General features: G+C 42.6%; 1 protein-coding gene across 1 annotated transcript in view; it reads right to left on the bottom strand.

Annotated features, from left to right (window-relative positions):
• Positions 1 to 6,544, bottom strand: part of LOC139579494 (neuronal acetylcholine receptor subunit non-alpha-3) — a 22,060-nt gene extending 15,516 nt beyond the window's left edge. The window contains exon 1 of the mRNA XM_071408193.1: positions 6,073 to 6,544. Coding sequence (XP_071264294.1) covers positions 6,073 to 6,136 — 64 coding nt within the window. The 5' untranslated portion in view covers positions 6,137 to 6,544. The remainder of the gene's footprint in view (positions 1 to 6,072) is intronic.
• Positions 6,545 to 10,693: the final 4,149 nt, after the last annotated feature.

Below are 10,693 nucleotides of genomic sequence, written 5' to 3'. Positions count from 1 at the left end.
TCAGAGAACACCTCTGAGCTCCCCAGACTGACGAAATGATCACGCTGACATGATCACTTCGGACAAGGAGACGATCGCCCAGGAATTCTAGTCGAGCACAGAGCGACGTGTTCACTCATCCACTGGACATGACACGGTGAAGCACTAAAACCCTGTCCTAACAGATTATATATAGTACTGCCTCACAATATGAAGGAAGCAGGAAGTACAAGTTTCATTTCCTTTACCTAAAAATACATGTGGAGCTCAGACTGACTAATTCTTTGTGTGTGTGTGTGTGTGTGTGTGTGTGTGTGTGTGTGTGTGTGTGTGTGTGTGTGTGTGTGTGTGTGTGTGTGTGTGTGTGTGTGTGTGTGTGTGATTACAAGGACAAAGAGACAGAGGGAGCTCATATCATCCTGATGGAAGTGGACATATGATTAATACGTGTAGAGAAGTACTAGAGAATAGAGAGTTAAGTACATATAATAACATGACATCATCATCAACCCTTTAGACACCATAGTGGTCAGAATGGTTCTACACTAGAGAGAGATACATACACTCAATGTTACATTACATGGTTCGAGTAGTGAGTGTTACTGTCTATGTTAGTCTTCAGCCACAGAGAGCTGAATGATAGTAACTTAACAGACACGCACACACAACCAAACACACACACACACACACACACACACACACACACACACACACACACACACACACAACCACACACACACACACACAACCACACACAACCACACACACACACGGATTGTGTTAAATGCTTTGAGAGCTCACTGGTATTAGTGTGTGGTGTTACGCTGTGGCTGAGCCCCTGGTGTGGGATAGAGAGAGAAGGATATGGAGTGTGAAAAAATGAACAGAGAGAGGGAGGGATGTGGAGAGAGCAGATAAGAGGAGGACAGAAACAGAGGGACCCGAAACACTAGCCTCACATTACCACATTTATTGTCTCTGAGACAGAGGAAAGAGAGAGAGGAAGAAGGAGAGTGAGAGAGAGGCAGAGAGAGAGGCAGAGAGAGAGAGAGTGGAGCAGAGAGTGAGGGAGAGAGAGAGAGAGGGAGGGAGGCAGAGAGCGAGAGAGAGGCAGAGAAAGAGAGAGAGAGAGGCAGAGATACAGAGCCAGAGAGAGAGAGAGATGAACGCTGTAAGAGGCCCAGCATGTGTTGTTTACGAGTCTGCCATTCTTTTAATTGACTAAAGGAGACTGACTCAAATGTATGCGTCCGTTACCTCCTCTATCCTCCACCAATCAGCGGCCCTCCTGCCCTACACACCCCTATCTCTCTGAAGGGCCATGATAACTACAGGAGATGAACTAATACATCAACAGCACTGTAGCTGTAGTCTGTATGGCGGTGGTGACTGGGACTATCCATCCTGTGGGTGGTGTTGTGTTGTGTTGTGTTGTGTGTGTTGTGTATGCACATGTATATGTGTGTGTGTCCTCCTATCCTGGTGATGGGTTTATGGATGGGACAGCAGCAGACTATCACCAACCCTGGCAATAGCAATAAATACATCACACTGTATGGTTCCTATAGCCCAGAGAGAGAGAGAGTGTGCATGCGTGTGTGTGTGTGTGTGGTGCTATTGTAGCATTGTGCGCTGTTATAGTTGGTGTTATTGTAGCATTGTGTGCTGTTATAGCTGGTGTTATTGTAGCATTGTGTGCTAGTATAGCTGGTGTTATTGTAGCATTGCGTGCTAGTATAGCTGGTGTTATTGTAGCATTGTGTGCTAGTATAGCTGGTGTTATTGTAGCATTGCGTGCTAGTATAGCTGGTGTTATTGTAGCATTGTGTGCTAGTATAGCTGGTGTTATTGTAGCATTGTGTGCTAGTATAGCTGGTGTTATTGTAGCATTGCGTGCTAGTATAGCTGGTGTTATTGTTTGTGTTGGGGGTGTGGGTGGGGGGGGTATAATTGGTACGACCGCATGACCCTGGCACCATCTGCTCACAATAGAGCCATGACGTTCATTACCACCGAGAGGGGAGATGGAAACAATGTTTGCACCCCTAATGGCACCCTATTCCCTACATAGTACACTACTTTGAACAGAGCCTAATGCCACCCTATTCCCTACATAGTACACTCCTTTGTAAAGAGCCTTATGCCACCATATTCACTATATAGTACTCTACTTTGAATAGCTCCTTATTGGGCGATACAGGGAATAGGGTGTCATTTGGGAGGCGGTCAATGCACTGGAGAAGTGAACAGATAGAAACACAGCTACATGTCAGCGTGAGAAGTCATGAACCCTCCCACACCGAGGCTCATTGCAAAACTCATCTTCTCCCAGTTGCAATTAGATGAATGGGTTTTGTCACCTCATGCAGTGAAACTGGTGAAGTGGGACATGGCCTTGTGGACACAAAATGGCAGCCATGTATCACCCAGGTGGGCCATTGCAGTGTTGAGCTTAAGTCAGATTTAAGCTCTGACTGGGTAAAAAGTTACTCTTACAACAAACATAGGATCAGCTCTCTTCCCCCCAAACTCTAACCTTTAACCCTTACGGAGGACATACAAGTAACATGAATAGAATCCCACCACAGGCTACAAAAACCCATGTAATAACCCCGATCCAACATTTACATGAAAGAAGTGTCACAAAGAAATGTAAACACTCTCATATCATAAACAGAGCTATGGATGCAAGGGCTGACCATCCATGACATCACAATTATAGATAGAATACATTTTCTTTTGTTAACAAACACTGGAGTAGAACAAGCTTATATTTTGGGTTCCGACATTAGAATTTTCTACTTACACATCATCATCTGCTCATCTATCACTCCAGTGTTAATTTTCTAAAATGTAATTACTTCACTACTATGGCCTATTTATTGCCTTACCTCCTCACGCCATTTGCACACACTGTATATAGACCTTCTTTTTTTCTTTTTTTGTTCTATTGTGTTATTGACTGTACGCTTGTTTATTTCATGTGTAACTCTGTGTTGTCGTTTGTGTCGCACTGCTTTGCTTCATCTTGGATAGGTCGCAGTTGTAAATGAGAACTTGTTCTCAACTAGCTTACCTGGTTAAATAAAGGTGAAAAAAATGTATTCAAGAATCAATAATTTTGTCCAAAGATGGATGTCGCAACTGCAGATGACCCCTTTAAGAGAATCTTTGGGTTTGTAAAGTGAAGAAATAGCCTCAGCACTGTAAAAAAGGCCAGTCTACAAAAGGCCAGTCTACAAAAGGCCAGTCACGACGGTGTAAAACATAGGAGAGTTCAGCACCATGGACAGTGGCTGTAACTGTGAGTGTATAAAAGGCCAGTCTACTACAGTGTAAAACATAAGCGAGTTCAGCACCATGGACAGTGGCTGTAACCGTGAGCATACAAAAGGTCAGTCTGCTACGGTGTAAAACACACACAGATGGTCTCCAGATATAGACCTTTGACCTCTAGGTATACTCAACCTCTCTGTCTCAACTGTTGTTTACCCACAATGCAAAGGGACAAGGACCCCAGAGGAATGTAACACTTTTCAAAAAGATTAACCCTGTCCCTCATCTCTCATCCTCCCTCGAGGTGTGTGTGTGTGTGTGTGTGTGTGTGTGTGTGTGTGTGTGTTTGTGTGTGTGTGTGTGTGTGTACATTGTGCCAGACAGGTTGTACTGTTTCCTAGCAGCATACTGTATCTGGGGTCAGATTGTTATTTGACAGAGAGCTGATCTTAGAACAGCACTGGGGGCCGACTGATCACACACAGGTACACACAGGTACACACACACATGGACATACACACAGGTACACACAGGTACACACACACATGGACACACACACAGGTACACACACACATAGACACACACACAGGTACACACACACACATGGACACACACACAGGTACACACAAACAAGCATGCACACACACACACAGTGGCTGTGTTGACAGTGAGGATTTATATCTGGTTGATGCAGCGACTCCACTTACCAGATTAGAGTGTTGTAAAGGCTCGGGAGTTAGCAGATACACACACACACACACACACACACACACACACACACACACACACACACACACACACACACACACACACACACACACACACACACACACACACACACACACACACACACACACACACACATCTATCATATTCTATATATCTATTACTGTGTGTTACAATCTATCATATCCCATCTATCTGTTACTGTGTGTTACAATCTATCATATCCCATCTATCTGTTACTGTGTTACAATCTGTCATATCCCATCTATCGGTTACTGTGTTACAATCTATAATATCCCATCTATCTGTTACTGTGTGTTACAATCTATCATAGCCCATCTATCTGTTACTGTGTGTTACAATCTATCATATCCCATCTATCTGTTACTGTGTGTTACAATCTATCATATCCCATCTATCTGTTACTGTGTTACAATCTATCATATCCCATCTATCTGTTACTGTGTGTTACAATCTATCATATCCCATCTATCTGTTACTGTGTGTTACAATCTATCATATCCCATCTATCTGTTACTGTGTGTTACAATCTATCATATCCCATCTATCTGTTACTGTGTTACAATCTATCATATCCCATCTATCTGTTACTGTGTTACAATCTATCATATCCCATCTATCTGTTACTGTGTGTTACAATCTATCATATCCCATCTATCTATTACTCTGTGTTACAATCTATCATATCCCATCTATCTATTACTGTGTGTTCCAATCTATCATATTCCATCTATCTGTTACTGTGTTACAATCTATCATATCCCATCTATCTGTTACTGTGTGTTACAATCTATCATATCCCATCTATCTGTTACTGTGTTACAATCTATCATATCCCATCTATCTGTTACTGTGTGTTACAATCTATCATATCCCATCTATCTGTTACTGTGTGTTACAATCTATCATATCCCATCTATCTGTTACTGTGTTACAATCTATCATATCCCATCTATCTGTTACTGTGTTACAATCTATCATATCCCATCTATCTATTACTGTGTTACAATCTATCATATCCCATCTATCTATTACTGTGTGTTACAATCTATCATATCCCATCTATCTATTACTGTGTTACAATCTATCATATCCCATCTATCTGTTACTGTGTGTTACAATCTATCATATCCCATCTATCTGTTACTGTGTGTTACAATCTATCATATCCCATCTATCTGTTACTGTGTTACAATCTATCATATCCCATCTATCTATTACTGTGTTACAATCTATCATATCCCATCTATCTGTTACTGTGTTACAATCTATCATATCCAATCTATCTGTTACTGTGTGTTACAATCTATCATATCCCATCTATCTGTTACTGTGTGTTACAATCGATCATATCCCATCTATCTATTACTGTGTGTTACAATCTGTCATATTCTATATATCTATTACTGTGTGTAATACAGTCTACTACACTATAGAAGAATGATAGATAACACTTTCACAGCTAACGCTGAGTGGACTGAACGGAGGAGTGAACCGAGCCCTCTATATTGTCACATGGGCCTGATTTAAACTACGCAGACAAAGTGTAGTACAGGCTTTACGTAACGGTTTGAGTCAAGCAACACAACAGTAGGTAGACACATTTTAACATCGGATCGGCAACAGCTGTAGGCTGCCTTTGTAATTGTTTATTTGTTTGTTTACTCCCATTGAACAATCAATGTTATTGTCTTTTGTTTTGTATTCAAGGGTCCTTTACTCGACCCAGGGAGGGCGCTACACACCCACCCGTTAAATAAATCATTTTCTGCAGCTGTATAGCCTACATTTCCTTCACTTGATCTAACGGATAAACCTAACGGTTTATTGGCACTGCATTGGTGGGGGAGAATGGGACGGTTTGTCTAGCGGTTCTGTGTCCCGTTTGAAATCAAATCAAAAGGCCTATCTGATTCTGGACATTTCAAAGTGGACCCTGCGGCAGGCTAAACGTCAGGCTGGCTATATAGAACAACAATGCATTCATAGAGAACACTATTAACTCAAACCGCTGTATATTAGCATCTGCAGTTTCTGTAGCATTGATTATTACTTATCCCTTGTGCCTACCTTCAATAGTGGCATCGCCGACCGAGAACCACAACAGCCACAACACTGCAACCGCAAACTTCATGCTTCCTCTTCGCGCGGCTCCAGTTACCCGTTCTCGTTCTAGTCGTCTTCAAGGTGCGTTATATCATCTCCTGCGAACACAAATCCGTCCGTATCACAATAATCAGTCGGTCCGTAGCCGAGACTAGTATAACAACCGGACGTGCTTTGCCCGCTTCGGAACGATGTAACGATTAAATGATGAAGGACGGACAGGGAAGAAAACGACGCTGTTGTTGCTCCATTATGTCCGACAACAACTGTTTTACAGCGGCAGGACTTCTTATTAGTGGGTTTCCCCTAAGGGTTTCCATTTGTGTCCCAGTGTGGACGCTCGAGCAAGCCGACCGGGTGCACGCGCTCAAAAACCGGTGTTCGGTAGGGGGGCTGGCCCAGCGGCAGATGAGGGAGGAGAGACGGTGGAATGTGATGGAGACAGGGGGTGCGCGTAGCGTATGTGTGTTCTATAATAACGGAGGAATATGGTAGTACCGGGGTAGAATGGAGATCCTAGTCCTCCGGACCAGCCTAAATTACAACATTCAGTAGCCAACAAAAGTTGTGTAGGATTATTTATTTATGAAGTATCTATGAATGTAATTCATAGCCTAATTGTAGGCTACACATTTTACAAAACCATCCAATCCCTTCAGGAATCACCAGTCACATTTGAATGAGAAATGGCCCAGGACCACCAGCGACGTAAAGGGGCCACTGACACACACACGCACACGCTCAAACTCACGCTCACGCACACACGGTGTTACAAGCAGTGAGAATCCCCATGGCAGTAAATCACCAGTCACTGTGACTCCTCAACAGTAGGCTACAGTATAGACTATTTACAGGATCTCTCAAAGCACCATTAGGCTACAGTATAGACTATTTACAGGATCTCTCAAAGCACCATTAGGCTACAGTATAGACTATTTACAGGATCTCTCAAAGCACCATTAGGCTACAGTATAGACTATTTACAGGATCTCTCAAAGCACCATTAGGCTACAGTATAGACTATTTACAGGATCTCTCAAAGCACCATTAGGCTACAGTATATATCTGTTACAGGACCTCTCAAAGCACCATTAGGCTACAGTATAGACTATTTACAGGATCTCTCAAAGCACCATTAGACTACAGTATAGACTATTTACAGGATCTCTCAAAGCACCATTAGGCTACAGTATATATCTGTTACAGGACCTCTCAAAGCACCATTAGGCTACAGTATATATCTGTTACAGGACCTATCAATGCAGCATTAGGTTACAGTATATATCTGTTACAGGATCTCTCAAAGCACCATTAGGCTACAGTATATATCTGTTACAGGATCTCTCAAAGCACCATTAGGCTACAGTATATATCTGTTACAGGACCTATCAATGCAGCATTAGGTTACAGTATATATCTGTTACAGGATCTCTCAAAGCACCATTAGGCTACAGTATATATCTGTTACAGGACCTCTCAAAGCAGCATTAGGCTACAGTATATATCTGTTACAGGACCTCTCAAAGCACCATTAGGCAACAGTATAGACTATTTACAGGATCTCTCAAAGCAGCATTAGGCTACAGTATATATCTGTTACAGGACCTATCAATGCAGCATTAGGTTACAGTATATATCTGTTACAGGACGTCTCAAAGCACCATTAGGCTACAGTATATATCTGTTACAGGACCTCTCAAAGCACCATTAGGTTACAGTATATATCTGTTACAGGATCTCTCAAAGCAGCATTAGGCTACAGTATATATCTGTTACAGGACCTCTCAATGCACCATTAGGTTACAGTATATATCTGTTACAGGATCTCTCAAATCACCATTAGGCTACAGTATATTACTGTTACAGGATCTCTCAAAGCAGCATTAGGCTACAGTATATATCTGTTACAGGATCTCTCAAAGCAGCATTAGGTTACAGTATATATCTGTTACAGGATCTCTCAAAGCACCATTAGGCTACAGTATATATCTGTTACAGGACCTCTCAAAGCAGCATTAGGCTACAGTATATATCTGTTACAGGACCTCTCAATGCACCATTAGGTTACAGTATATATCTGTTACAGGATCTCTCAAAGCACCATTAGGCTACAGTATATATCTGTTACAGGATCTCTCAATGCAGCATTAGGCTACAGTATATATCTGTTACAGGACCTCTCAAAGCACCATTAGGCTACAGTATATATCTGTTACAGGACCTCTCAAAGCACCATTAGGCTACAGTATATATCTGTTACAGGATCTCTCAAAGCACCATTAGGCTACAGTATATATCTGTTACAGGACCTCTCAAAACACCATTAGGCTACAGTATAGACTATTTACAGGATCTCTCAAAGCAGCATTAGGCTACAGTATAGACTATTTACAGGATCTCTCAAAGCACCATTAGGCTACAGTATATATCTGTTACAGGACCTCTCAAAGCACCATTAGGCTACAGTATAGACTATTTACAGGATCTCTCAAAGCACCATTAGGCTACAGTATAGACTATTTACAGGATCTCTCAAAGCAGCATTAGGCTACAGTATATATCTGTTACAGGACCTCTCAAAGCACCATTAGGCTACAGTATATATCTGTTACAGGACCTCTCAAAGCAGCATTAGGCTACAGTATATATCTGTTACAGGACCTCTCAAAGCAGCATTAGGCTACAGTATATATCTGTTACAGGACCTCTCAAAGCAGCATTAGGCTACAGTATATATCTGTTACAGGACCTCTCAAAGCACCATTAGGCTACAGCAGAGTCATATATACACTACCGTTCAAAGTTTGGGGTCACTTAGAAATGTCCTTGTTTTTGAAAGAAAAGCTATTTTTTTGTTCATTAAAATAACATCAAGTTGATTATCAAGTTGAATAACATCAAGTTTTAAATATTCTTAATGAATTTTTATCTTATTAACACTTTGTTCTAGCTAGCTATTTGTGTAGGTAGCTATCAAGTAAACACAATGTGTTTCCTTGATAGCAGTGTAGACATACAGTGTAGACATACAGTGTAGACATACAGTGTAGACATACAGTGTAGACATTGTTAATGTTGTAAATGACTATTGTAGCTGGAAACGGCAGATTTTTTATGGAATATCTACGTAGGCGTACAGAGTCCCATTATCAGCAACCATCATTCCTGTGTTCCAATGGCACGTTGTGTTAGCTAATCCAAGTTTATCATTTTTAAAGGCTAATTGATCATTCGAAAACCCTTTTGCGATTATGTTAGCACAGCTGAAAACTGTTGCTAATTATAGAAGCAATTAAACTGGCTATCTTTAGACTAGTTGAGTATCTGGAGCGTCAGCATTTGTGGGTTCGATTACAGGCTCAAAAGAAACAAAGAACTTTCTTCTGAAACTCGTCAGTCTATTCTTGTTCTGAGAAATGAAGGCTATTCCATGCGAGAAATTGCCAAGAAACTGAAGATCTCGTACAACGCTGTGTACTACTCCCTTCACAGAACAGCGCAAACTGTCTCTAACCAGAATAGAAAGAGGAGTGGGAGGCCCCGGTGCACAACTGAGCAAGAGGACAAGTACATTAGAGTGTCTAGTTTGAGAAACAGAAGCCTCACAAGTCCTCAACTGGCAGGTTCATTAAATAGTCCCCGCAAAACACCAGTTTCAACGTCAACAGGGAAGGCATTTAACCCCAATTGCTCCAGGGGCGCCGTTGATAATGGCTAACACCGGCCGTGACCCCACTCTCCCCACTCTAACACCGGCCGTGACCCCACTCTCCCCACTCTAACACCGGCCGTGACCCCACTCTCCCCACTCTCCCCACTCTAACACCGGCCGTGACCCCACTCTCCCCACTCTCCCCACTCTAACACCGGCCGTGACCCCACTCTCCCCACTCTCCCCACTCTAACACCGGCCGTGACCCCACTCTCCCCACTCTAACACCGGCCGTGAACCCACTCTCCCCACTCTAACACCGGCCGTGACCCCACTCTCCCCACTCTAACACCGGCCGTGACCCCACTCTCCGAGAGTGTCTCAGGATAAATACATGCATGAAACAGGAGAAATACAAGCAGCCATATTATTATTAGCTCTAAGGTCAACTTAACATCTGCTGAATGTTACCAGTAACATGGAGTCTGTGACAGACAGGAACACAGCTGCTCAGGGACCCGGGTTTGGACAGAGTTGGTGATGGGTGCACAGATCACATGGACCGTACCTCCACTATTCAGTGGAACCGTGTTGCCATCTAAACTGGTTTTACTGGCACACCTAAAGTACCATTAACTGTATAGACGGTCTAGCTACTCTAAACTGTATTGGTTTGTACCCCCCCCCCCCCCCCTCCCTTGCATTTAGATGGCTGCACATTCTCTGAGAAACCACATCACACAGGAGATAATGAGCAGATAATGGCCATTTACCGTACAGCACCTCTCTGGAAAGTGGATTACGTACAGGAGATATCCATCCAGGGTGTTTACATACAGACAGTGGAAAATTATGTTCTCATGTTCTGTTCCCTCTCCTGTTGTATTCTGTTCTCTTCATGCATTGGTTGGTGGACTTCCAGACTTGTGGAAT

Source organism: Salvelinus alpinus, chromosome 6, assembly GCF_045679555.1.
Source record: "Salvelinus alpinus chromosome 6, SLU_Salpinus.1, whole genome shotgun sequence".
Taxonomy (NCBI): domain Eukaryota; kingdom Metazoa; phylum Chordata; class Actinopteri; order Salmoniformes; family Salmonidae; genus Salvelinus; species Salvelinus alpinus.
The sequence above is the reverse complement of the archived record's forward strand: the minus strand, read 5'-3'. Positions and strand labels throughout refer to the sequence as shown.